The 27,945-nt window shown below is 46.1% G+C and overlaps 2 protein-coding genes and 1 pseudogene across 3 annotated transcripts; 1 reads left to right on the top strand and 2 right to left on the bottom strand.

The window, feature by feature from the left end:
• Window positions 1-2,903: 2,903 nt before the first annotated feature.
• phax (phosphorylated adaptor for RNA export) lies at window positions 2,904-15,301 on the bottom strand. 2 transcript variants are annotated; one of them, XM_030113973.1, is made up of 2 exons: window positions 13,742-15,301; window positions 2,904-2,950 (listed from the first exon to the last, which is right to left on the bottom strand). In XM_030113973.1, the coding sequence occupies exon 1, from the start codon at window positions 15,009-15,011 to the stop codon at window positions 13,800-13,802; it is 1,212 nt and encodes a 403-aa protein (XP_029969833.1). In that variant the 5' UTR covers window positions 15,012-15,301; the 3' UTR covers window positions 2,904-2,950; window positions 13,742-13,799. The 2 variants fall into 2 exon arrangements, with proteins under 2 accessions (XP_029969833.1, XP_029969831.1); XM_030113971.1 differs by lacking the exon at window positions 2,904-2,950 and adding an exon at window positions 3,531-3,558.
• Window positions 15,302-15,775: 474 nt separating this feature from the next.
• On the top strand, window positions 15,776-19,475 carry LOC115404692 (mitochondrial-processing peptidase subunit beta-like). Its single transcript, XM_030114092.1, has 7 exons — window positions 15,776-15,870; window positions 17,015-17,151; window positions 17,581-17,693; window positions 17,785-17,928; window positions 18,227-18,387; window positions 18,479-18,506; window positions 19,461-19,475. Exons 4-7 carry the CDS (start codon window positions 17,806-17,808, stop codon window positions 19,473-19,475), a joined length of 327 nt encoding a protein of 108 aa, XP_029969952.1. The 5' UTR covers window positions 15,776-15,870; window positions 17,015-17,151; window positions 17,581-17,693; window positions 17,785-17,805.
• Window positions 19,476-21,373: 1,898 nt separating this feature from the next.
• LOC115404694 (superoxide dismutase [Mn], mitochondrial pseudogene) lies at window positions 21,374-22,051 on the bottom strand (annotated as a pseudogene).
• Between the last annotated feature and the right edge of the window lie 5,894 nt (window positions 22,052-27,945).

The raw sequence follows: 27,945 nt of genomic DNA on the forward strand, positions 1-27,945 counted from the left end.
AGATCAGCTTTTTGTGACAGGAGAGGTGTCCAACATGTGGCTCATGGGTCAAAACTGGCCTCACTGAACAAAAAAAATGTGATTTATCGTCTCTGTCTTCTTCTAACCAGAATGTAGATTTCTGCAGAAACCTCGTGAAATGCGTACATTTTAGCGATTTGTAGTAAAGAAAAACTTTACATTCGTCAGTATTTATTGGTTATTATGTTGTTATTTTACTGCTGGAGCTTGAGTTGGACATTCGTGGCGTACAGGATGGAAACAGGACTTTGTGCTGCTTCACGGCACAACAGAGCTGCTGTTCATGAGAGGAAATAACAGAATTACAATTTCAGCATTTCAAGCACCACTTCATCAATGAGCTAATCATTTCTGCATGTAAACCCGTGACTTAAAAAAAAAACAACAAGTATAATTTCCAATTCATGAGAGCAGCAATTTCAATCACAACTTGTGTGATTAAGAGTGTGGAAGTTTGAGCTGGTGATCCTTGATTTCACAGCTGACCAGCGCCGTCCTGCTGGCTGGGAAAACTTTTTCACCAGAATCTTTGCATTTTTACTGAAGAAGAGAAATCAGCTCATCGTATTTCTGTAGCTCTTTAAAACAACTGCCGCTTCACAGAGAATATCAATACTTCTTTACCGCAACGATCAAACACCATCTCACTACATCAGGTGTCAAACATAAGGCCTGTGGACCTAATCCGGCCCTCAGGAGGCTCTAATCCAGCTGACAAAATCAACCAAACAAAATGTGTCATATTCAAAGCCTTGGAAGCCTTAGAACTCAGAATCACAAAGAGACAAATATAATCAATCAATCAACCTGTGAAAATCACTTCAAATGAAACTAAAAGTTTATTTTACATTAGAGTCTGTCTGTTGTGTCTTTTTCTGTTGTATCTGATTGAATCTTCAGTATTGATTAGCCAAGCTGTCACAGTATCTCCTGCTTACAGAGGTGTTTTAATGCCTTCAGCTGCAGGTTGTGAGCTTGTAGAAACATAATAGCTGTCATGTTGTGGTTTCACTCCTGAGATCCATGTTTTCTGTAATTATTGACACGCGAGTCATGGCGTGGCGCGGCGAGGCGAAGGCGCTGCACGCCTCGCATCTGCTCCACAAGGTCGTCTGTGACGGCGGCTGTTCTCAACGGAAGAAAACACATCAGCGCCGGAACGCCGGGCGCACGGCGCCGCGCCGGAGTGGAAAGTGCCACCAGGTAAACACATTAAGACGTGGCGAGCGTTGCCGAGCAGCCGTGTCATTTGCATCACGCTCCAGCAGCCTCCCGGCCAGATAGGAAATGAAAGAAAGTGAGATTACACCCGAGCTGCGCGAGCCGCTGGTAGGAGGGGACGACAGGAGGCAAGGTCACCCTGCTCACGTGCACGTTTACAGGTGGAAGTGTTGGCCTGGATTTTTGGCGGGGAACAAAAAAAAAAGTCCAATTGCTAAATGTCTGTAAATATACACACACATGAATTTGATCTTTTCCAACATTTATGCACTTACACTTTGTCCAGATTTTTTGTTTTTTGTGTTGCGTTGCATGTTTTTAGGCCCTGACAAGCTTTTCCTGAGAAAACAGAAAGCTTTATTTCAACGGCGTTCCCAGCCACTGAAACGGCAACTTTTGGACACCGTCTCCATGGAAACGGAGCAAAAACACACCTTTTCTGAAATGCTGCTGCTCCACATGCACACCATGGCTGTAGTGACACACAAATGCAAAACTGTCTGAAAAGAGACTGATCAGTGTCTCTGTTGACTTTCATAATTTAACAGTGACGAAGCCAAGAGTGAGACAACTAGAGTCAAACCCTGGATCGAACCTCAGCAATCATTTGGCACTCTACAGATCGCAACGCAGGAAAAGAAATTGCACAAGGTCATAGAATCTTTTTCAATGTTTCCTAGCAACAGGACAAAGCTGCAAAATCCCTGAACGAGCTGCAACATGGATTTCTTTAAAAAAAAAAAACCACGTTATCTGATTACTAAACCGAAGCAATTAAAACCGGTGGTGACACTTTGACCTTTGCTGGACGGGAGAGAAAACAGTTCATTCTAATCACGAAGCTTCCAGATGAACAGATAAGAGTCGCTGCCGTGCCGCGTGACTGTGGCGAGGAGGCGCCAGGTGACACACGGAGAGCGGGACGGCGGGATCGAACTCTGACGAAATGAACTGAAGGGAAGAGATGGCGTTCCCCTCGTCCCAGACTCCAAACATCATTCATACTGCAGGCCAGCTGAAAAAAGCTCGTCCTGTTCGCTCAGCTCCTTCTCTCACCTGTCGCCGTCGTCCACAGCGAATCTTGTCTGATCGGTCAGATTTTTCTTGCCGACTTGCAGACGAAACTGGATGCCAAATCCATCCCGTTTTCTTTGTCTCAAAACCAAATCTTCCTCTTCCTCATCTTAACTGAACAAACTCAAGGATCCCTGACGAGTCAATTTGTTGTTTATGTGTTGAGAAACAACAGAAACACATAAGAGTGTTGTTTTGAGTGCTTTTGAGCACGTCGCCGGCCTCGGAGTGGCGTTTCAAACCGGTCCTTGTGTTCATTACTCTGCTGATGAGCCGTCACATAAACCGATGCTTGACACACTTCGTCTTCCTTTTTTTTTTTTCTTCTTCACAACTTGAATGACACTTCGAAGCAAATGATCCTGGCAGACAAATAAACAGACTGTGGAGCATCAGTGTCGGGGCACGCAGCGCTCCGAGCAGCAGCAACGGATAGTAGCGGCCTGCAGGCTGAGGGGACCACACACACACACACACACACACACACACACACACACACACACACACACACACACACACAGGGCTGCCGGTGTGACTTTTTTCAGGTACATCGTGCATGAGGCAGCGGGGATGAAGTCATCTGCATATGTGTGTGTGTGTGTGTGTGTGTGTGTGTGTGTGTGTGTGTGTGTGTGTGAGGACGCCTCTGTCACCTCCGTTCACACCGAGGTCACACCCGGAGGCGTGTGATGGAGGGCAGGAAAGAGGCTGCTGGCTCACCACGCTCACAACTTGAGCACTTTTGTCCGTCGTTTGGCGACTGGCACGGAGAGTTTCGCACATTTCCTCGGTCGGCGGACACACACAGCAGTGAGTTTTACACAATGTGTGTAACTGTGGAGAGTTGTATGAACAGAGCTCAGTGTGTGGTATTAATGGAGTCGGTTCTGCACATGTGTCAGTGACCAGTAACAACAACGGCGGCCTCCATGACCCCCGGTCCATATCCTCCTGGGGCTCAGCTGGATAACAATCTGTCCGTATGTCTGGACTGTTCTCTGTGTGCAGGTGGTTTCAGCTCCCACTAGTGGCCCAGCATTCAAATGACATGAAAAAAAATATCCCATTTCTGCTGAATGTCAGTGTGGATGAGCGGCGCTGACGGCATCGGACGGCAGGCCTGAGCTGAAGCAGCGTGAAAACAGTGTCAGGACCAGAGAGCGCGCTGCTGCTGGAGGAAGGGCTGGAAACACATTAACGGTGACGATCACTGCGTGTGTGTGTGTGTGTGTGTGTGTGTGTGTATTGACTGGCCCATCCCATCTTCTCACCTCTCTGTCACCGTCTCGATTATCCAGAACGGCACACACACTGACAGCGACGGGAGAAACGCCTCAATTCACGCCGCTGGAAAGTCGCGGGGGCCAATTATGGCCACCGGTTTCCATGCCGACGGGAGGCGGCGCAACGCTAAAAAAAGCCGGCTGTTTGTTGCTTCACGTGATTCCAGTCACTTCGGATTCTCCTTCCTGTTCTTGGAGGCTAGAGAGAACCAGAGAAACACCACGGATTCGCACCGGCAACTCAACCTGAGAGCTCCAGTCACCTTCTGAACTGAGCAGCATCGTGCTCACAGGCGTCGCTAAACCGGCTCGTTGTTGCAAACCAGGTCTGAATCATGGAAATATGCTAATGTAATCATATGTAATTAGCACAATAGAAATTATACGAGGGTTCTAGTAGCGACGATTCCCAGACGCACAATAACAAACAAAAACATGTTCTCCAGCGATCACGTCGAGCAGATGCTAACGCTACAACAAGACAGCTGTCACCTTCTTCAGGGAACCACAGCTGGCGTTCCGTCTATTTCTGGCCAATAAGAGGAATTTCAGGAACCACCAAAGACATTTTAGATCAACCAGTTAATGTGTGAGACTTTTGTAAGAGTCAAGCTGATGGTCGATTAAAACACGGCAGCTCTTTTTGAGAGCTGAATTTCAACGCACGCTGGCAGTTGGACAGGTTTCCTGAAGTCCATGTCATAATATTAGTGTTTCATGTTAAGAGTGACAGTTTAACAGTTTAAAGATAGCGAAGCCACGCTCGCTCTCAACCTCCAGCTCCCGTTGTGCAGCCCTGTAAAGCAATACGGCGTTCCCACTCACTGTTATGGGCTTTTAGTAATTTTCCGGGGGAGGAAACAAAGGCAATCAGCGGCACTTGTGGCGCTGTAGTGGAGACCCGGCTCACGGTGACTAATATAGCAGCTAATCTGGCTTTCTTGCAGACTGATGTGCTCGCTCCGCGGGCTATTCTTAGCACACGGCGGTGATTCATTTGAGGAACTGAACAATATTTTTATTAGCTCGGGTTTTCGGGGCTGGCGCTGCAGATTAATTGGAGAAGTCGGTCTAATTCGGAGGCGCTCTCCCTCGTCGGGCTCAACCTGTGAGGATTTCTCCACATCACAGAGATGGAGCTTATTAATCTCACACTGGTGTCAGCCTGCTGGCACTGATTTAATGAGCCAATTAATGTTAAACAGACGAGTCGCACAGATTAAGAGCAATTCATATGAAGAATGACTCCTTAATCGTGTTGAACATGTCGATGTGAAGCGCGTGCTCCTCTCGCTGCTCGGAATTAGAAGCAGGAGCAGCAACATCGAGTCACTGGACGTGTGTATCAAAGTAAAACATCTAGTATGAAATGTGTTTTTTTGAAATTCCTTTATGTATGTGAGGAAAGCATAGAGCTTTTCCTAATAAAAGAACTCATTTTGGTGAACATCACATCTGTAACTCTTAAAAAAAAGTTCAGGAACTTGAGTTAAATCTGAGGAAGTCAGTTCATATCATGATGTCCATTTACACAGAAATGACAGAAACAGGTTCTTTGTGCATCTCATGGGACAGCAGCACGCTGAAGCTGGCTGGCCGGAACCATTATCGTTTCTCCTCTGGGTCTCTGTTCTTCGAATCTGACAGGACATAACAGATATCCACAGTCCTGAGGCTGGAACGACGCCCACAGGTTAATGAGGAGAGGCTTCCTGTTGACGTTCAGGCGTAAAGCCCTGCATCTTCAGCCTTGGGCAAAGCGTGTTTGCTGGTTTGGTTTCGATAGCAGTGTAACTTTGCACACAGTGGAAAGGTATTTGTGCGCTGCACATTTGTTTGCCTGAAGGTATGTTGATCCTAAATGAGCTGTGGTCAAATGACTCATCCTGAGGCAAAGAAAACGAGTATAAAGCCTGTTGTTGGATGAAAGGCTCAGTGTGTTATCCTCGGTATAAATCACAGAGATGCATCTCCTAAACTCTCCCAATGGTTAAACCATATCATGGATCTTTCTGTATTTTGTTTGCAGCTTACTGTGTTTTTAAAAATGACATTATGGTTTAGTACCGTGGTCTTGTTCACTTACATATATCCCCTAAAAGTGGAAAAGGAAACACTAATGAAACGCTACAGCTTAACAGACTTATCCTCGTAAATCAGTTTCAGTCATTTACTTACTGAATAGTGTCAATTGCAAGACAGTCATATCACGATATCGTCGACATACAGTCAAAACTTGCAAAGAAAAATCCCAGCAGTTCCCTACATTAGTGAGTGAAACTGAAAAAAAGACAATAAGCACATGTGCTTCTGCTTCATCAATCTCTCTCTCCATCTTCAATACCTCAGAAATGGGATTCAAAGCTGACCTTCTGAGACTAGTCTGCATCTTTAACCTGTGTCTTTATGACTAACATATTCACACCATTACCATATTTTTGGATTATACATCCATTTTTTAAAAGCTAGGGTAGACGATGTTGTCCAAAAGCATTTTTTGTCATACTGAGTGAAATGCTCCTGCCCCCTGGGAGAAGTCAATACATTATGTGGACGGAAAAAAGTGCTGAAAAAATCTGACCACTGTAGCGGCCACAGGAGTGTAAAAACTCCGACCAATCGTATCGCGCGGACCGCTCTTAAGAAGCCAATCAAATCCCTTCGCCGTTCTACCAGCCCCCTGCGCGTTCATTTCAATGGCGTGCACTGGCCCTGGTTCAGAGCGCGTTGCCAAGGCGCTCTCGGCGCTCGCGGCTCGCGTGAAAAATAGAAGGAAGCGGAGCGGCGCGCTGCGCTCCAATGCACGTTGTGTGCGGCAGTCAGAAAGGTTAATAACATTGGAGGCGATCACAAACTCCGCGCGCGAGGCGCTTCCGCGTCCAGTGCGTTCGCTCCCAACGGAGCTCCTCCAATGAGGTGGGAGCTGGGCGGAGCCTTGGGGAGATGCTACATTCGTGCTACATGCTAGTTTTCCAAGATCGTCGACCCTAGCTTTAAAGGTGCTGTGGGCAGGATTCGGCATCTCTGCCATCTTGCTTAGGTTTACCTAAGCAAGATGGCGATGTGACCCATCTAAGATGGCGATTTGAAACCCAGCACAGCCAATCCTGTCCTGTTTTCTCTGACATCGCGCCCTTACGCAAGTTAAGCCCCTCCCACAAAAACGTGCGACGAACGCCCCTCGACCAATCATGGTTAGAGCCTCAGGGGCTCTTCTGATTGGTCAAAGATACCTGGAGTTGTCGAGATTCCTTTTCAGCTCAGAACAGAGGCAGATGGAAACGCTGCGCCCTCGCGGTAGTGCAGTTATGCTGCACTCCTAAAGGATTATCAATGGATACTCTAAGATTTAATCCAAAGAAAACACAGAAAAATTAGCATTGACTAACAAAATCCTGCCTACAGCACCTTTAACTTCTATTTGTGTTCCATCCAAAAAAAATATGTCAGAATGTCAGTACATACCATCTCAAACCACTAGGTGTCACTGTATGACAACAGAAATCTGCTAAAGTACCACAGAAACTGTGGTAATAATGTAAGAATGTGGAAACCAAAAATAATAATAAGATGTGGACAAACATAACAATGATTTTTCTTTTGTAGTTCACAGTCGACTCTGGACTCTAAAACTCAAGAATGTTGCTTTTTGAAGTATTTTACCGTGAGGCCTGAGTTCTCTGATGCAGAGAGACGAATGTGCAGCCCAGAGCTTCATACAGGGACCCCGGCGGCACCGAAGTGGTCTGCGAATCTGGCTGATTACACACTGGGCCACATAATCGAAGCCCCATTATCTGAGGGCCAGAGAAGAGCGTTAGGGTCGGAAAAGTCACCCAACAGATTAATGAGATCTCTGTCCAACTGGAGGACGCCTTTGCCTGGTCCCAACCGAAACGCTTAGCAGACTGCCAGCTGGAAAGAGAGACGCCCGTCAGCTGGTGGAGGACGGAGAGAACTCAGCTTTATCTCCAGCATGAGGGGAATAAACTGCTCTTGCTTTTATATACTCTATAAAATAAACCAGACACAAAACCATTTTTCTTCAAGAAGACAAAAGGTTTTTAATGGAGTTTGATTAGAAAGAGGAGCTGAAGGAGATGAATTGGACTGAGGGTAAAGATGTCAGGTCTGTCAGGCGACGGCAGACCCCTCTGAAATGAAGAGAAGCAAGCAGATAGTGGCTGAACTGGAAGGATGAATTACTGACAGATGATAAGGGAGGGAAGAGCATGAATGGATGAAACAAGTGACAGCATGAGATGAAGAAGGAATGGAAGAGAGAGAGAGGGAAAGACGAGAGCAGATTTCCACAATGCAGGAAAAATCAGCAGCATTAAAGAAAAAAGGAAAGTCTCTGAATATTACGCTAATGAAAGCAGGTCAGTTGACATGATAGATTTAGGTAAATGTCCAGTAGATGTGGAAGAAAAGGTTAGTGGACTGAAAAAGAGCTTAGATCAGGAGTGTCAAAAATAAGGTCCGTGGGCCCAAAAAGGCCCACATGAAACGCCAACCTCAAACCACCAAGTAAATTGCAAAGAAAACACTGATTTTTGGACTTTTCAGTCTATTTTGCACCTGAAGGTTTCGTTAAAACTGGCTTTATGTTGAGATTGTTGTCGTTTTCATTGGTGATTGTTTGGTTTTTTTGAAAATATAGGTATTTTTCATCACATTTTTCATCGCTTGCAATTTGTGAATAAAGCTAACTTTCCCAGGTCAGAATCTTTTAACTACTAACCAGGAAATGTTCCCAGTTCAAAGTGAATGCCATTCATCCAAATGTAAACTCGTTCAAGTCGTTTCATTATTATTAGTTTTAATTTTTTTTTGCAATAATAATGAGGCAATGACACTGACTCCAGCGGGTTTACCATCTCCAGTGGCGTTCGCCAGGGTTGTAGCTGCTCCTGATCTTTTCAACTGCATCATCGACCATCTGATGTCTCAGGTCTGCGAGGCGTCCCCGGAGTTGCTCAGCACAACCTACAGTCAGAGAGAGAGAGAGACGCTCTGGGCTTTACGGTGAGGAGGAGCACAGCTCGGCCTCCAGGTGAGCTGGACTAAAACCAGGTTCATGCATGTGGGTGATGGAGCAGATCCACCTCCCATGCAAATTGGTAGCGACATCGTAGAGCCTGTCAAGAACTTTGTGTACCTGGGGTCCATGGTGACAGACAGCAGGGACCTAAAACCAGAGATTGACCGCAGACGAGCCCTGGCAGCATCTGCTCTGCAGTCCCTCTGGAAACCACTCTGGAACCAGACCATCTCACCAAGACGAAGCTCCGGATTTACAACTTAGCTGTCCTCTCCATCCTGCTTTATGGCTCAGAAACGTGGCCCCTGAACGACACTCTGGCCGCAAGAATCGATGGCTTTGATAGCAGGGCTCTGAGAACCATGGAGAACATCAGGAGGCCCCAGCAAGTTTCCAATGAAGTGCTTAGAGCCCGCACAGGCCAGCCCCGAGCATCTTCACTGGTCGCACAACGCCGCACCTGCTGGCTCGGCCACGTCCTTCGTCTACCAGAACATCCGACACGAGCCATTCTCCAGTTTGACCCAAAGGCCGCAGGCTGGAGACGAGGGAAACCCCGGACCCGATGGCTCAACGTCGTTGCGGGTGACCTCCAACAACACGGAGTTGCTGTGGAGGATGCAGAGCAGCTGGCACAAGATCGCCAGCAATGGAAAAATCTGGTTCACCTGGTCGGCTCAACGCACCGGGACGGGATACCCTGACCCTCCTGGAGCACTAAGTAAGTAAGTAAGTAATGAGGCAATAGTTAACATTTTATGTTGTTTCAGGTCAAAGAACTGCCAAAGAAATGTAGTTTATTTATATTACATTCAGACAATAGTCTGAATGAAATTAAAATAATAACCGAGAATCATGGGAGATTCATAATCTTTCAAAATGGCCGTCGCACTAACCTTGGATGAATCTCTGTTCACCTCGATTATTTTTGGTTTTAACTGAGATTTCGACACGACTCATCCAGATGTTTCATTTTGGGTGAGTAATGGAGCTTTTAGCTCATCCAGGGGAATTTCACTCATCAAAAGGAACGGTTAAGTGAGTGCTCCATGTACTCTGTGCCACAACGAAGAAAAACTTTAAATTTAAAGGTTATTTTGGCACCATTTTAGATAGGGGACTGTATATACAGTATGAACCTGATATCGATGACAAGACATTTATGGTGTGTGAAAACAGCATTGTGTTGGGAATAAAGCAACTGCACAGTAATATTTACTTTACATTGTAAAGCGTGTTCAGATGAGGTATCCCCGTGAGATTATTCCGAGGTGTCACTTGTTTGAACAGTGTTTTCATATCTCATCTTAAGCTGCTGCCAAGTGTGCTTCTCCCCCACAGGATTGCTTCTAAATGAAATAAATGAACAGGCTACCATTCAAGCATTTTTCTTCGATGGTGCTGTGTCTAATCTCTCCATAAAGATGTCAGTATAATGTCTGTCTCCATCCTGCTGTGAATTCCGAACGACGACCTGTTCCCCGCAGATCCAGTGAAATCAGTCCAGGATCCGTCTTCTGTTTGCGTTTGACTTTCGGCCACGTGACTCCTGAGGTTTTGTCCTTCACGGAGAAGAAAAACTGTGGACTCTCCTTTGGAACACTCATCCATCACTGGATCATACACGCAGACAATTTGCAAATGTCGGCTCAGTGGGCTGAATGGGGCAGATGATGGCGTTCCCGGGGCCATCAGTCACTCCGCGCACTTCGCCGGGCGTCGCCATCGTCTGCTGGCTCGTCGATTCTGACTGTCGTCATGTATATGAGCACGCAAAATGTTTCTATTCTCAGTAGAAACGTCATATAAGCGGAGCCAGGGTCCAGTGTTGGTACGCCTCGGTGGATCTCAGACTGGAGGTTATGTCCTCAGCTGACAGCAGGGATATTGAAATAAAGGTCGTTGACCATCATTAGGAAAAAAAATGTCTCAACTTCCCTTTTTTTTTCTCTCTCTCAAGTCATTTATTTTCTAAAGGAAACTCATCAGTTTCACATTAGTATTTCCGTCCTTTTCTTATTTCTGGCCACCGCCATCAATTTCACGCTTGGTTTAAAAGGATGGCACTTCATTTGAACTGATTGTGAGGATTCCTTGTCAGCTTATGATCAATTTCACGCTTCGTTTGAGGAGATTGTCACATCATTCGGGCCGCCGCACCGCTACAATGCAAAGTGGGACGTTTCTAAAATCAGGCATTTCCTCCTGACTTCAGCGCTGATCCATGTTTGTCGGTGAACTCTGGACATCAGCGCACGTCTTCCAGGAGCTGCAAGTTCAACCGTCTAGATGTTCAGCCAACTTTATGCTTTGTTGTGAAACATGTCAGAAAAGAGGGGTTTGGTTCCCGTCTCAGCCGATGCCACGTGGAGATGATTCCTCGCTCTCGACGGCCTGACGTCAGCCTCCGCTCACTCCTCAAACGTGAGCCGTGGTCTCCTCTCTCCTCACGGCTGGGTCACCTTTGTTTCGGGCAGAGCGGTGAGTCACCGCCTCTCCTCAGCCGTCCTCTCATCATGTTATCTAACTCACCTTTACCGCCGCTCCTCCGGCCGCTCGCTGCAGCTCCGGGTAAACACGCGGACAGACGCTGCGTCTCGTTTAATTGCGGCGGCGGCGACGGCAGAGCTCTGTCAGACAGATCCCAGATTAGGATTGTTCCGTGGCACACGACCCAGCTGGGAGAACAAACAAAAAGAGACATCATCTTCTGGACCCCCCCCAAAAAAACCCTAGAGCCCACCACCAGGCCTTCCTATGTGCTGCGTTTGACGGCGTCTGACATCATGCCGCGCCGCTCCCCTTCCCCACCTCCCCCGTCCACAGACACAAGTCTTTCAACTCCGGTCCCGTTTGATCCAATAGAAAATAAGAAACAGCGTGTTGTATCCAGGCAACAAGTTCGTTGCCAGGTGACAGATCCAGAGGTCCTGAGACCAGAGACGGCGTGGAACAATTCCACATGAATAAGACGAGGCAGAACATCAGTCACCTCCTGCAACTCAGCGCGCCTTTGATAATCGGGCTTTGATCAGCGCCGCCACTAAAACAAACAATCTATACGTGCCTGTTTGCCTGTTTACCACCTTCTTCTTCTTCTTCTTCTTCTTCTTCTTCTTCTGCTGCTGCTGCTTCTAAAACTCCACGGTAGCAAACCGATCCGCGCTGGCCTAATTGCCGTGCGGACACACGTTGAACACGGTGGCTTATCAGAGGAGATGTCTGCGCCAGCATTTATGAAAACAGCCATAAGTGGCGGCATTATGAAACACGCTTCGGGCCTTTCATGTGGCAGCCATGAGCAGAGATAATGATCGTTTCTCAGGCGCCTCGGCTGAGAAAACCGCCGCCGCCATTAGAAGCTTTCATTTCACCCCAGATCTTTGTGGGGCGACTATATGTTCGCTACTCTGTGGATGAAGCTGCTTTAACAGCCGGGGGCATTTGTTTACCGAGACGCGAGTCGCTCAGGAAAAGACAGGAATGTTAAGCTGTTTTCTAGCTTCCTGCTTCCATCTGCTAACTCAAACCCAGCACCACCGTTTCAAATGACAGCACAATGCAAGTTTGCATAATCACCCTGGATTATTCCACAAAATCCAAAGAGATGTCAGGAAGTGTTTGACATACTGAAGTTTTATTATCTGAAAGAGAATTTGATCCTCAGTTAGTTGAATTTACTTCATTAAACGACATTGTCTCTCACACACTGTGCAGTCCGCTGCTTCTGTTTCAGTAGAAATTCTGTGGATACACGGCTTTTTGTTTGTTTTTTTTTTTGTTTTTTTTAATCCTGGTTGCATGTAGTTAACTGCAGGAGGCATCGTCACCATTCTGGACTCCACACCAGCCTCTGCTGTCCCCCCCGCCAGTAAACAATGTGTTTGATTTAAGTGGTTCAGAACTGAGTCGTGTGTCAGATCCACCAGGTAAAGCCTGACAGGCTGCATTCTGGCCTCTGTTTGTTGTGCATGAATCATTGTGGAAACAAGCTGATGGTCTTGAACATCCTTGTTAAATGGCATTAGACTGACTTCAACCTGCTCCCTGGAACATGACCAGACCTCTACTGCCACCCACTGGTCGCATCTGGTAAATACAGAAGAGAGAACTAAAGGGAGATCAGGAGGAGGTGCTGTGGATGAATTTTGGTAAGAATCCTGATTCTTTGGGTGTCAAACATAAGGCCCATGAGTCAAAAACGGTCCGCAAAAGGCTCCAACCTAAACTAAACCATAAGCAAAGTGATTTTCAAATAATTTTCTCAAAAGAAGCCAAATTGTAGACATTTTCATTGTGCATGCTCTGCACAATGACAAACCTTGAAAGTTTAAAGTTACAGGATACCAAGATCAAGAATCGCGCTCAAGATCGCGATCAACGATCACAGTTGTTGGTAAAAGTTTATGAGTGACAATGATGTGATTTAGAAGTGTATTAGAGAGACATTTTTTTCAAGACTTTGGTGGCTACTTGTGCATATAATGAAAACATAGATTTAAATGTACATGTTTAAGGTGTGAAACAAAAATATATCATCTGTAATACAAAAAAGCTGCCACATAAGTGAACTATATGTCATACATATCTAAATATAACTATAAAACAGAAACACTATCAAAAAAGGGTGTTGAAAATATTTGAAATCTTTTTTTTAGGGATTTTCAATGTTTAGAATTAAAAAATTTAAGTTGTGAGTCAGTAATTTTTGTGTTTTCTGTTATTTTGTGAACTAAGTGGTGAAAGAGAGTGTGTGTGGAGGAATGGTTTTCCTGCGTTGGACTTAATTTTAATTTAATTTTTATTTAATTATTTTTTTTATTATTTAATTTTAATTTTTTTAATTTTATCATATGAAAAGTGCTCTATAAATAAAGATTGGTTTGAAAATGTTTAAACAAGGTAAAAATACCACATAAAATACAAAATAAATCATTTCTACATCATCTTTATTTTCAAGACAGCCACAAAAATTCAAAACGAAAAGAGTTTCTGTTCCAACACCAGACCATTCTTGAAATGCTGAACGAAACAAAGATTTCTTTCAACAAAACAAAACGTTTCATGACTCGACGGGAATCAAAAGGGACGCGCATATGTGTGTGTGTGTGTGTGTCTCTGGAGTCACGGTAGTGCTTTCAGAGTTTGGTCGGATTTCAGAAGACCTCCAGGTCTGCAGAGCTGTAGACCACGGCGTTGTCCTCGGTGCCCACAGCAGCCTCCTGCGGACGCTCCTCCTCCTCCTCCTCCTCCTCCTCCTCTCCACCCTCCGCCGCCTCCTCCAGAGACTCCAAGGCCTCGTTGGTGTCGCTGGCGAACGTCTCCCTGGAGACGTCGTCATGTTCCTGCAGGTTGAGCAGGCCGATGGCCTGCTTCATCTTCTTGGCCACCACGTGGCGCCTCCTCTTCTGAGCCGCCTTCTTGCTCTTGGAGTCCCTCTGCTGCTCCTCAAAGAAGATGTTCTTGATCTGCTCCTTGGTGATGCTGGGGGTGTTCTTCAGGAGGTTGAGGTAGACCCCGCCGGGCGTGCGGCGCCGGCTGCCGTCCATGGTGTAGACGCCGCCGCTCTCCTCCAGCGTGGCGGTCTCTCCCAGCAGCTCGATGGCTTTCTTCTTCCCGATGACCCTGACGACCCGCTCGATCAGGTCCTTCTTGGGCTCCTGCAGCCGGTGTGCGATCTCCTCGGTCACCTTGTCGTCGTCGTCGTCCTCGGTGATCTCGTACCGGCCCTTGATGTCCATCTCAGCTCGGGGGCCCAGCCGCTCTTTGGCAGACCTCTTCCTCTTGGCATCACCTCCTGATCTCTCCTCGGACCCCCGGCCCTTCATGTACTCCTCCAGCTCAGCGTCCAACATGCTCACCTCTCCTCCCTCCTTCTCCTGCTTCTCCTTCTCCCTCTCCTTATCCATGATCTTTCGGGCCAAGACGTAGTTATAAGTCTCCACGTTCCTGCTGGACATGCCGACCCCCTCCATGCCGAAGAAGCCCAGCTCTGCAGTGAGGGTGTCCTGGGACTGCTCCTGCACCACGGACCCCCAGATGTTGTTCACTCTGCGGCCCTGCGGGGCTCCAGAGGCGGGCACGGGGTTGGGAGCCAGCCGGGGGGTGTGCGCAGGCGGCTGCGGAGCGTTGGACACTTTCTGCCGCTTCCTGCGCCACAGGGCCGCCTCCTCGTCCGAGGAATCCGGGTCGCTGTCGCTGGAGTCTCCGGCCCTGTGGCTCCCTCCGCCGCGGTAAGCTGTGGCTGCAGAGGCCGGGACGGCGGCTCTGAAGGGTGGGGGGGCCGGGGGTCGCGGCTGCGCCCCGGACAAGGTCCCCATCTCCGTATCAGAGCCAGAGATCTCTCCATCCTCCAGATCTCCCTCCATTTGTGATCTGGAGGCCGCAGAAAGTGCCCGGAAGTCCGGCAGAAACCGTCCGGAAGTCCCGGTTCACCACATCGGCTGACGTTCGAGCTAAATGCTAATAACGCTTAGCAACTTCATGTTAAAGTTCGGAAAAAATAAAACACTACCGGGTAAACAAATGAAAACCTACAGGTGTGTGGCACAGCCGCGGCTTTGTCTTCGCTCTGCATCAAATAGAAATCTTTCGGTTCTGAGTTTAGTTTGAGCTCTGAAATGTAGAACAGAAACCCTCAACTACCTGAAGGGATTTCGCGCGAAGCGAGAGATTCACTTCCGGGTCAGGGATGTCTTTCAAAAGAAAATCGCAATTTCTTTTAACAGTTGGGTAAAAGTGATTTTATTGAATAAAAACAGAAATTTTGCATAGAAAGGAGAGTAAACGATGGAGTTTACTGTGGATGAGTGACCTTGCCTGATATTTCACGCACATTCAGACCTTTAATTATTCTGAGGCTACATTATATTATGTGTAGCACATTTGTTTTTCACGTTAATTCTCTTTGAAGTCTTTTTCTTCGTTTTTTTTTCCTCTATTTTCTTAATTTTATTTCGGTAACGTATGCCTCCTCTGGACAATGCTATGGGGACAAGCAAGACGAATTTTGGATTCCACCTCCGAATTGACAATAAAGCTCAGTTTTACTTTGGTGTTGATTTTGTTACTTGGTCCCTTACGTCATCTCCGGTGGATATGACATCACCGGAAATGGCCCTCGCGCACTTGTAAAGATAAACAACATGGCGGCGCCCGTGCAGCCCCTCACGTCTGTTGGAAAATTGCTCCTAAAGACACATTTATGGACGACAAACTGTCACCAGGGTGAGAAAACGGCTTTAAGGACTTGTTTGTAGCGTGATTCGACCTCTGCAGTCAGCAAGAGGCGAAGGTAACGACGTAAACCTGTTAGCTGCTATTTAACTTGCTTGTAGTCAGATTACATTTCTGATTTTTTACTGCATTGGAGAAAGATGAGATTGTTAGCTGTGTAATAAATTAGGTTTTTGTGATGGCTAGCCTACATTAACTGTGGCTTACTGCTTGCAGATTGGGAAAACTTCCCCGTCAAGTCTGACTTTATTATAAACAAAACAATACCTGTCGTTTTAAATTTATCGTTTAATTGGTTTATTGTCCTGATTTAATAGAAGCGAGTGTGTCAGCAGGAAGTTTGTTCCACAGGCGAGGAGTGTAGGAGCTAAAAGCTGCTTCACCTTGTTACATCTACCTTAATCAACCTCCTCCTGATATAGTTGTTTCAGACATTTTGGCCATTTCAGTGTTTTATTTGTTTTATTTGCTCTCATAATTTTGACACTTGTAGACATTTTTTCCAATCTGCTTGGATGGTTTCCTTTTTCGGCTTTTGATTTCTAATGGTTTTAGCCATGTCTAAAACTTCATTTCAGCTCGTTTATCCATTTCATCTTTCACCTTGTCAGGACTTTTTATATCAGAAGATTGTTCTGATAGATAGACTTCTGAAAATGACTCTGGTGTACAAATGAAAATGAAATCTGATTAAAAAACATTAAAGTACATGTTCACATTCAATTCAGTGAAAGCTTCAGGGAGCTCAAGAACCACGTGTGGCAATAAAATACTCCACCCAAGAAAATGTATCCAGTCGACAAAGGTACACAATTAAAAAACAACAAGATGAAAAATCCATGGCGACAGTTCACACAGGAACTCCAAGACTGGACCCGAGAAGACTGGATGCATGTTGGACGGTTCAGCTGCTGCTCTGATGGTGGAGGAGATTTTTATTCTCTTAGTATCAACGGAGCAGTTTTAAACTCCACAGTCTACCTGAGGATTGTTGCTGACCATGTCCCTGAGCAGCATGTCATCTTCAGATGGAGCAGATCTGGGATGTGGTGGAAGGAGACGTTCGCCTCAGTGTCCATACAAGCAAAGCGGCCGCTGGGTTTATAAACTAACAGTGTTTCCTCTTCTCCTGCAGCTTCCAGCAGGGCCCAACAGACTCTTGGCTACTCAAGCTGCTCAGCAGGTGGCGCTAAATGTTCCTGAAACTAAAGTGACCAGTTAGAAAATGGACTCTGGGTGGCTTCAGAGGACTCTGGGCTCACCACCTGCACAGTGAGTTATTAAATGAACATTTTAAAAGTCCCTTTTCTGAACCCAGAATACAGCTTCTGACCGCCATCCCAGAATCCAACTCTTCTGATGATGTCGAAGCTTGTTTGACTCCATTCCCTCTTTTAAAGTCAGTTTTTAATTCTTTTGGGAAAGAGAAATGTAGAGCAGCTCCTTCTAGCCACCTCTTAGTCAAGATTCATGTTCTTTTTTATACAGATGATCAAAAGTAGGTGATTTTAGTGACTGATGGAACCAGGTTTCCTATTTTTAAATGTAGCTGTTAGCATTTTCAGCCTGTTATATTTTCTCCTGTTCTCTTGTCAGCCTTCCATGGTATTTTCTGGAGCTTTCAGGAGCCGTTACAGAGCGCACACCACAGTCATGGAAATGTTGAGTGTTCTGAATCTGAGCCTCCTTCCCCTGTTTCAGGTGTTTGTCACGACGAGCTCATCGATCTGGCCAAGTACCACTTTGGAAAGCTTCCGGGCAGATATCAGGGCGAAGCCCCGGCTCTCCCTGCCTGCCGCTTCACCGGGAGCGAGGTGAGCAGGAGGTTTTCTACGATCGCAGCCTCGTCGCGTGAAGGCGACTGGAAAGAGTTTGAGTTGCTCTGAGCGTCTTGTCGTCGTCCAGATCCGAGTGCGCGATGACAAAATGCCCCTGGCTCACATCGCCATCGCAGTGGAGGCGGTGGGCTGGTCTCACCCCGACACCATCCCCCTCATGGTGGCCAACACGCTGATCGGGAACTGGGACCGCTCGTTTGGAGGAGGCGTGGTGAGAAGTGAAATGTGCATCGTAGCAGCAAGTGGACAGTCAATAACTCTGATCAGCCTTTGAAGATGTAAATAGTGAAGTAAAAATGCACCGTGATCTGTGAGTTATGAAGCACACGGTGAAACGAGGCGTCATTTGAAGGAGCTCTATCAGACCACGGCTTGTTCATGTGCCTTCTTGCTTCCTCTGTAATGAAGACACACACGAGAGCGTTGAGGTGGCGTGTGCGCACGTGCTTTTATTGATATCCGGAGTAGCCTGAGGCTGAGCTGCCGCCGTGTTTCCTCTGCTCCTCCAGAATCTGTCCAGTAAGCTGGCTCAGATGGCATGCCAGGGCAACCTGTGCCACAGCTTCCAGTCCTTCAACACCTGCTACACCGACACGGGCCTGTGGGGCCTCTACACGGTGTGCGAGCCGGGCACCATCAGCGACATGATGCACTTCGCCCAGATGGAGTGGTGAGCGCGCCGTCACCGACGTAGTGCAGTGTGTCTGTGTGGGTGTGACTGGATGAATGTGAGCCGTGCCGTTTGCTCTCCTCGCCTTCAGGATGTCTCTGTGCACCAGCAAAAGCCCAGTAAGATTTGAATTCAGCTCCCTAAAATCAGACAATGTCAGTCAGAATATGGCAGGGCCACGCTTCACTGTTCTGCTCAGCTGGGGGTCATTTTCACTTGAGTCACTGTTTGATCTCTTAGTAATTCAAAATAAAAGGTGCAAATTTACAATAATGTAGACTTCTTACATCAATAATGATAAAAAGTAATAAAACTGGCCATATGGAGCTGTTATATGATCATTGTGGAACTGCAGTCAAATTTTGGCAAGATGCCACTTTTGGTGTCGTTTTTGGACGCCATCTTGAAGATAATTACTACTATACTGAGCCGATGAAGCACATTATGAAACCTCTGAATGATCTCTCTGTTCACTAATAAAATTGGTTCTTCAGCAGTTTTTCATTTAAATGTAACACAGACTGTACATCTCAGTCAGGAGCAGTTTTGTGTAAAACATGGAAAGTGCATTTCAAGTTGGAGACAACAACAGGAAGTAGGTTTCAGGAGAAAAAATTAGTCTCAACCTAAAGTGAGTTGTTCAGACTCCATCTGATAAGAGGTCAGTTTAAGATGTGACAGAATGCTGGTGGGCATTGTGAAACAAACACTGCTGTTAAAAGAAAAGAGAGACAGAGGGTAAAGGTTATTCAATGTAGTTTCACAAGAATAATTCCTCCAGGCGCGCTGTGCTTTTTGAGTATTTATTGCTATTTTATTGCTGGATGGGAGAAACCGGAGTAAATCAGTGCTAATTCCTGCTGGTGATGGTCAAACAGGGCTGATGTGGAGTCAGCAGTGGGCTAGGGGGCTCCCACCATGCAGGGGGGCCACCTCCGGCCCCCGAGGGCCGCCGTCCTGCATGCTTTCCTCTCTCCCTGCTGCAGCACACCTCGATCTCATGTTGATGTTCATCCTCAAGTTTGTAAAAAAGCCCACTAATGAGTCCCTCAATGTGATCGGGTGTGCTGCAGCAGGGAGGAAGATAGAACATGCAGGACGTCGGCCCTTCAGGACCCGGTTTAGACCCCCTGATGGCCTCCTGGAAAGTGACTCCACCCTTTTCTCTCCACGTTTCCTGCTGTTTTTCCTCTCCTGCATTCAGAAAACCCTAAAAGGCTGAAAAGAGAGATGTTACTGACAAAACATGCATTTAAATTCTACATGGCTTTTTGAATTGTGGAAAACTGAGTGTTGTGCACATGAGTCTGGGAGTTGTTTCCTCGGATTACAGTCAAGTCGGCACCAATCCTAGTCGGCACTGCCCAACTCGGCACCGCCCCCGAGATACAGTGAAGTCAGCACCTAGTGAAGTCGGCACATAGCCAAGTCGGGTTGTGCAGCAAGCCTCTTTTTATCACGATTTGCACAGTTTTTTTCGTGCCGCTGCGCCGCTTCTCCTCACGCAGCAGGCGGGAGACTGGAGGACAAATTGTGTGATTCTGGTGACTGACAGGTTAGAGGTGGATGATGTACCTGGAGCTTCATGTTTGACGTTCTGTTTGAACCCAGTAGCTTAGCTACGAGTGTGCAGCGCTAGCGGCTGTCTGGTCATGTGACCGGTCCCCAAGGCATTCTGGGAATCGTAGTGCAAACAACACAATATGCACAATAACCGGCCGCGTGCTCACATGGGCCACCCACACATATGAGACGCACACAGCGGGTTATTGTGCATATCGGACCACCCGCGTTGTTTGCACTACAATTCCCAGAATGCCTTGGGGACTGGTCACATGACCAGACAGCTGCTAGCGCTGCACACTCGTAGCTAAGCTACTGGGTTCAAACAGAACGTCGAACATGAAGCTCCAGGTACATCATCCACCTCTAACCTGTCAGTCACCAGAATCACACAGTTTGTCCTCCAGTCTCCCGCCTGCTGCGTGAGGAGAAGCGGCGCAGCGGCACGAAAAAAACTGTGCAAATCGTGATAAAAAGAGGCTTGCTGCACAGCCCGGCCGGCCGGCCGCGGTGCAGCCGACATCGTGTTAAAAAAAAAAGAGGCTTTTGGCTGAGTTGGTAAGCAGCTGACAGTCAAGTCGGCACCGACCAACTCGGCCACTTGAGAACCCCCCCCCCCCCCCCCCCCCCCGAGGCCGACTTCACTAGGTGCTGACTTGACTGTATCCCGTCTCCTCAAGGCCTGCAGTTTCTCCACAAGTTTCCTGCTGTTTTTCCTCTCCTGCATTCAGAAGCCCCTGAAAGGCTGAAAAGAGAGATGTTACTGTTTAAATTCTACTCTGCTTTTTGAATAGTGAAAAACTTGGTGTTGTGCTCATGACTCTGGGCGTTGTCTCCTCAAGGCCTGCAGTTTGGTCCGGATGTCCCTCTCTGGCTCCTGGTCTGGCCCTGGTGGTCTGGACGGTCTCCTCATCTCCCAGGCGGTGCAGGACAGCTCCTCAGTCAGGCCTCCTCTCAGGGTGATCACTCTGACAGCTGCTCTTCATGTCTGCCGTCCTTTCCTCCTCCGTCCGGTGCAGCCAGGTCTGGAAGCAGGTCTGGTTCTGCTTTAAAAGCCGCTTCTCCTCAGAGTACTCATGATTCTCTCTTTAAATGTTTCTCTCTCTCTGTACATGTTTCTCTCTCTCTTCCGAGTCTGTTAGTTTCCCTTGTTGCCAATTTATCACTTTTATCATTTTAGCAAGAACCTGCTCCATGTTTTGAACCTAATTCTCCATCTTTTTTATTTGGTTCTCTGCCTCTGCTATTTTTTCGGTTATTGCTGTAAACTTTCTGTTGTTTTCTGTCTGGGATTCTCTCTTTTTGGTACATTGGAGCTTGTTTAGTCTTCTGAAAAGGTCATCTTGCTTTTTGTTGTGGCCATTATTTTAAATTTTTGCTGTTTCACAGCGGCCTGATCCTCCCCGAGTTAAGTCATTTTGAACTAATGGACAGTTTTAAATCGTTTGCTTACTTCATCCCAGTTGATTACATTCCAGATAGATTTGATGTAGTCGGATCGCCTGCTGTTGTACTGAAAGCAATATGCATGCTCCCACGCATCAACACCAAGGAGAGGAGTCAGACCGGTTTCACTCTGCAGCATATCCTCATTTGAACAAGTTGCAATTTCCAGTTTTCTCCTCAACCTATTGTAACCCAGCCAGCCCCAGCCTGAGCCCTGGACTGACATTGAGGCAGCAGACATCTGTTGCTTCATCTTTTCAAATGAGCCAAAGTCGCGCCTGATGGTGTTCAGCAGGACACCTTTAGGCTCACCCCCTCCATTTGGGGAGAGGCTGTTCCATAAGATGCTGTGATTAAAGTGGCCGCCAAAATTTAACATTCGGGCTGGTTTAAGGGTGGTTTCGGCTCTTACATCTCCCATTTGAAGTGCCTCTAGATATTTCTCCTGTATCATGTTGAGGTTTTTCACATATTCAGCATGGTATTTGGTGTGGTGGCGCCACATTGACTCTGCAGAGATGTGGGGCTCCAGGGCGTCATAGTCATACGGTAGATCTGGAAGGGTGTGTTTCTGCCTCGATGCTGCTACAGCCGGTCTCACAGCCTGGCTGGCTGTACGCATGAGAGTTTGCCCTACTCTGGACAGGACGTTCATGGTGATGCTGGTTTGGTGAGAGAAACGCGGGTAAAAATCTTTCTGAGTAGCTCTTGAAGTGGAGTTCTGTTGCTCTGTGCTTGTTCTGACAATAAGTGATCAGTGCTTATGCTGTAGCAGGACTTTGGTGTTTCCTCTGCTTTCATGCCTGATCAGTTGCTAGGCAACTTCCAGTTGCCTAGCAACCGACTGCTGCAGCTGTCTCTATGGTGACAGGCTGGAGCAGGCGTCTCCTGCTGTCCTGGTGAACTGTTCAGCTTCTGCGTGGGCCTGTGGCCAGTATGCTGTGATTTTCCTGCGGCCAAAACCAGAAACCCTTGCAGAGGCCACAATGTGCATCTTGGTGGCTCCAAATGTGATTTCCTCTCTCGAGTTTCTGACCCTGGTATTCCATGCAGCCCATTTTGGGTTGTGTGTTGGAAGACCTCACGTGGTGTTGTGTCTGGATTCAGCTGATAGTTCAGGTTGCTGGTATCCTGCATTGAGATCCAGCTTCCAGAAGGTCGTTGCAGCAGCTGTGCTGTGTGTCTTTCTCTCTGGACCGCTCCAAGTAGCTTCACTGCTTTATCCTGGTCTTTCGGCTCTCCTTTGTCAGGGAATGTCTCAAAAATATCCTGCACTGGTTCTCCAGCATCATCCAGCAGCATTGCCCTTTTTCTTCTTGAGGCTTCAGTTTCTTAAAGCTGAAGTTTCCATTTTCACAACATTACAATGCTCCGCTGTACGTTGTCTCCTGATGACTCAGGGCCAACAGAAAGTCTGCCAAAAGCCACGTAGTTATAGAATCGTTTCCGTACTTGAAAGATTTGAGTTTGTACTTGTTGCAGCCATAATGTGGTGAGTGTATGTGTCACATGGTGTTTGGGGCGTGTTTCAACACATGTAACTTAGAGACTGTGTCCTTGTGGACAGGATTAATATAAACAAGAAAGTCGATCAGAATATTTGTAGGGGCAGCAGGAAAAACAGGGAAATTGCTACGGACAAAGTTTCGAGCTTGCAGATATTTAAAGAAGTCAGTCCTTGGCAGGTTGAATGTTATACAGATGTGGGCAAAATTGTTGGTACCCTTTGTTTAATGAAAGAAAAATTCACAGTGGTCAGAGAAACAAGTTGAATCTGAAAAAAGTAGTAATAAATAAAATTCTATCAAATTTAACCAATGAGAGTCAGGCATTGCTTTTCAACCATGCTTCAACAGAATTATTAAAAAAACAAAATTAGCATCACAGGTGTCTACAGTCTAATCAGTCAGTGGCTCATATACAGGTCCTTCTAAAAAAATTAGCATATTGTGATAAAGTTCAGTATTTTCTGTAATGTACTGATAAACATTAGACTTTCATATATGTTAGATTTATTACACACAACTGAAGTAGTTCAAGCCTTTAACTGTTTTAATATTGATGATATTGGCCAAAAAGTAAAGAAAAACCAGAAATCCCTATCTCAAAAAATTAGCATATTCCATCCGACCAATAAAACAAAAGTGTTCTTAATACAGAAAAAGTCAACCTTCAAATAATTAAGCTCACATATTCACTCAATACTTGGACAGGAATCCTTTTGCAGAAATGATGCTTCAGTGCGGCGTGGCGTGGAGGCATCAGCCTGTGGCTCTGCGGAGGGTTCTGGAGGCCCAGGATGCTTCCATAGCGGCCTGAAGCTCATCCACAGTGGGGGGTCTGCTGACTCTCAACTTCCTCCTCACAGTATCCTACAGACTCTCTCTGGGGTTCAGGTCAGGAGATTTGGCAGGCCAATAGAGCACAGCAGTACCGTGGTCAGTAAACAGTTTCCCAGTGGTTCTGGCGCTGTGAGCAGGGGCCAGGTCCTGCTGAAAAGTGAAGTCTTCATCTCCATAAAGCTTTTCAGCAGATGATAACGAGCTGCATTGACCCTGCCCTTGATAAAACACAGTGGACCCCCACCAGCAGCTGACATGGCTCCCAGACCAGCACTGACTGGGTACTGGACTCTGGACTTCAGGCATTTTGTTATTTCCTTCTCCCCATCTTCCTCCAGACTCTGGCTCCTTGATTTCTGAATGACCTGCAAAATTTGCTTTCATCTGAAAAAAGTCCTTTGGCCCACTGAGCAACAGTCCAGTCTGCTTCTCTGTAGCCCGGGTCAGGCGCTTCTGCCGCTATTTCTGCTACAAAAGTGTCTTGACCTGGGGAGTGCGGACCTGTAGCCCATTTCCTGCACACGCCTGTGCACGGTGGCTCTGGATGGTTCTACTCCAGACTCAGTCCACTGCTTCTGCAGGTCCCCCAAGGTCTGGAATCCGTCCTTCTCCACAGTCTTCTTCCAAATGAGCCCAAAGACATTGTGACAGTTTACGTGACAGTGCTGTAATGGAAGTATTTCCACGTTTATGCTCATCCTCCTCTCTCACCTTCCAGTCTTTAGGGTGGAGTGTTCGCAGCAGCGGGTGCTCCTGCAGCTGCAGCTCCTCGTCCTCGGACTCCTCAGAGGACTCCTCCTCTTCCTCCAGCTCCTGGAAGGAGGCCGACACATTCCTGGACCTCCTCTTCACGAAGTCCTCGGACCAGCGGCCCACCGGCTCCACCTGGACCTGCACAGACGCTGCGAGAGAGACGGCTTCTCATCATCCAGTGGAAACGGGAAAGGGGGGAGGGGGGGGGGGATCAGCCACATTTAAAACCTGCTGAGAGTCTCAGTAAAAACGGATCAACCTGCATGTGGATGGTGGTGCGTTGATGTACTTTATACAGATGGCAGCGTGTTTGTTCCTGTGGTGTTCATTTAGATTTTTCTCTTGAGATGTTTTACATTTTATATATGAAGTGGGACTGAGCCTTGTTACAACAGACTTCCTAATTTTGAATACTAATACTGAACAAAGTTTGTTTTTGTAGCAACCATAACTTATTAGATCCATGGCGCTTTAAACTTCCTGACAGTAAGCAGTACTCTTGGTTGAAACCAAATGACACAATAAAGTCCAGAATTGATTTTTGGTTCATTTCTGTTGCCATGTTACAATTGGTTTATGATTGTTCTGTGTCTGCTGCTCCTCTTACACGTCACTCAGTTTTGAAAATGATCCTTTCATCGCTGGGATTCTGTCATAGGAATAAGAGCTATTGGGAGTTCAATACAAGTCTATTGACGAATCAAACCTACTGTGAGGGGATAAAACAGTTAACTGTAGAAGTGATGGCCAGAGGTTCTTTAACATCATATGTTTCTAAATGGGAGTTTTTTAAATTCAAAATTTGTGAATTCTCTTTTCATTTTGGGAAAATATTCAATGGGTACTGCAGACAGACTGAGCTAAATTTGATTAAAGAAATCAACTATTGTATGAAAGCTTCACTCATTACATCACATTATTGCTGCTGAAATGCTCTCTATTTTTACTAAGACCTCCTTTAGAGGTATTGGGCAAGCCTTTAATCATTCGCCATGTTAGCAGACGATACAACTATTTTCATGAACCAGCTCACTGAGGTCCCACAGAGAATCCAAATTAGAGATGATTTTTCCAGGGCCTCGGGGCTTAAGCTCAATCTCAGTAAGTGTGAACTGATGCCAGTCCATAATTGTGAATTAACTAGTGCGTAAAACATCCCTATAAAATCTGTTGTCAAATATTTAGGTGTTCATATTTCTAAAGGCAATACTGGAAAAGATGACATGAATATATGGACGGTGTCTGAAAACTGCCAGACTCTTCTACGACGCACCAGGGGCGCACAGCAGAGCAAGAGGCATGCGTATGCTAAATGGTTACTATTTCTGTGATGTTTGGAATTTTTTTTATTCTGAAACATGCACATTTATCTTCATTGTTTCTACAGCACATTGCACATTGTTTTTGTTTTTTTCTTGATGTGCATTTTGCATATATTATTGTTTACGTATTGCAAAGGTGATTTTTTTTTTGTTTTCCCTGTGATATAATTGGCTATTTTTGTATTGATATGCATATCGTGTTATGTATCAGTGTGCATTTCATGTTTCATTCATTGTAACAGAAGTTCCTCGGTGCTGAGTGAAAGCTCGTTCATTTATCCAACTTGATTCTGAATGACAGATTGCATCAGAATGTCTAGATTTGCTTTTAGGCACTTTAATTTTTTGCAGGCTGTTGTTGAATAAAATGAATAGACATTGAAAAAATACTTTGGTGTTTGTTTTGGTGCACAGTGGATAATATTCCATGGCGAGTTCGTGGTTAGATTCAGTGATTCAGTACAGACTGAAATAAGGGCTACAGGGGAGTTCAGTCAGTCTACCTTTATTTACTGAGAACACTGGAAAAATGTTTACAAGTAACTAAAAAGTTATTTTGTCAGTAACACATTACTTTTTGGTTTAAGTAACTGAATTACTTTATTCATGAAGTAACTATTACCTGTAACTAGTTACTATTTTTCAGTAACTAGTACAACACTGGTAATCCATACTTTGGTAATTAGATATTGATTACCAAATGTAAAACCAAGCAGTGTTCTGAGGAACTCTTGTTTCTCCTGTTCGTCTCTTCAAGAAATAAAAACCTTGGGCTGACACCCCTGACCTCAGTTCAGCTGGAAGTCTGCTGATAATGAGATTTTAAGAAGTTGTTGAAACTCCGTCCTGTCCAGGGGTGTCCGCCGTATCGGCTTTAAAACACCTTTCTATTGACAGAGGAAACAAACTTGAAGAACGGCGGGGATTTCAGCAGCCATTAAAGTTCCAGTCCGTTAATCAACCCTCTCATCCTCTTAGAATGTGGATGAACGTCAGACAGTCTTGGATAAATGTGTCCGACCTGATCAGCCCAAACCCGTGTTAATGCCAGGTGTGAACGGCCCGATGTGTTGCGTCTCTCTGAAGACACAATATGAAGTATTTCAGCTGGAAAGTAACTGCAAAGCGCTCAGTACAGATAAGGCTAAAGAAGCACCTGCAGCCTGCTGAGTGTGGTTAATCGGTTTGGATCACAGTGTGTTTCTGAGTCCGTCCACAGGGTGGAAAGAACCGTTCAGCATCCTGCCTCCTCTCACATGGATCTCACCATCTCCACCAGCTCCTGAGACACTTACAGCCCAAAGTACAAGGATGACTATTGCAGCAACACATCATCAGTAGAGTGAAAGTAACCTGTCTCACGTCGGTCGAAACCCAGCTCGCGTTCTTTGTGCATTTGTCGGCCATCTTGGATTCCATTCTGAATAACCAATTTTGCACAAAAAGCCCAACAAGATTTGAATTCAGCTCCCTAAAATTAGACATTGTCAGTCAGAATATGGCAGGGCCAAACTTCACTGTTCTGCTCAGCTGGGGGTCATTTTCACTTGAGTCACTGTTTGATCTCTTAGTAATTCAAAATAAAAGGTTCAAATTTACCATTTACTATACTGAGAGGATGAAGTAGCATTATGAAACCTCTCATCAATGATCTCTCTGTTCTCTCTGTTCAAATTAGTTCTTCAGCAAGTTTTCATTTAAATATAACAGACTGTACATCTCAGTCAGGAGCAGTGTTGTGTAAAACATGGAAAGTAAAGTACTTTTCAAGTTGGAGACAGAAACAGAGGAAGTACAGGAGAAAAAAATAGTCTCAACCTAAAGTGAGTTGTTCAGACTCCATCTGATATGAGTTCAGTTTAAGATGTGACAGAATGCTGGTGGGCATTGTGAAACAAACACTTCTGTTAAAAAGAAAAGAGAGACAGAGGGTAAAGGTGATTCAATGTAGTTTCACAAGAATAATTCCTCCAGGCGCGCTGTGCTTTTTGAGTATTTATTGCTATTTTATTGCTGGATGGGAGAAACCGGAGTAAATCAGTGCTAATTCCTGCTGGTGATGGTCAAACAGGGCTGATGTGGAGTCAGCAGTGGGCGAGGGGGCTCCCACCATGCAGGGGGGCCACCTCCGG

The sequence above is a fragment of the Salarias fasciatus genome, chromosome 17 (genome assembly GCF_902148845.1).
Source record: "Salarias fasciatus chromosome 17, fSalaFa1.1, whole genome shotgun sequence".
In the NCBI taxonomy this organism is placed as follows: domain Eukaryota; kingdom Metazoa; phylum Chordata; class Actinopteri; order Blenniiformes; family Blenniidae; genus Salarias; species Salarias fasciatus.

Bases quoted from the DNA above. Each gene is read 5' to 3' on its own strand.
- phax (XM_030113973.1), bottom strand. From the start codon at position 15,011: ATGGAGGGAGATCTGGAGGATGGAGAGATCTCTGGCTCTGATACGGAG.
- LOC115404692 (XM_030114092.1), top strand. From the start codon at position 17,806: ATGCCCCTGGCTCACATCGCCATCGCAGTGGAGGCGGTGGGCTGGTCT. The intron at 17,929-18,226 runs GTGAGAAGTGAA...CTGCTCCTCCAG, and splicing joins GCTCGTTTGGAGGAGGCGTG to AATCTGTCCAGTAAGCTGGC. The intron at 18,388-18,478 runs GTGAGCGCGCCG...CCTCGCCTTCAG, and splicing joins CACTTCGCCCAGATGGAGTG to GATGTCTCTGTGCACCAGCA.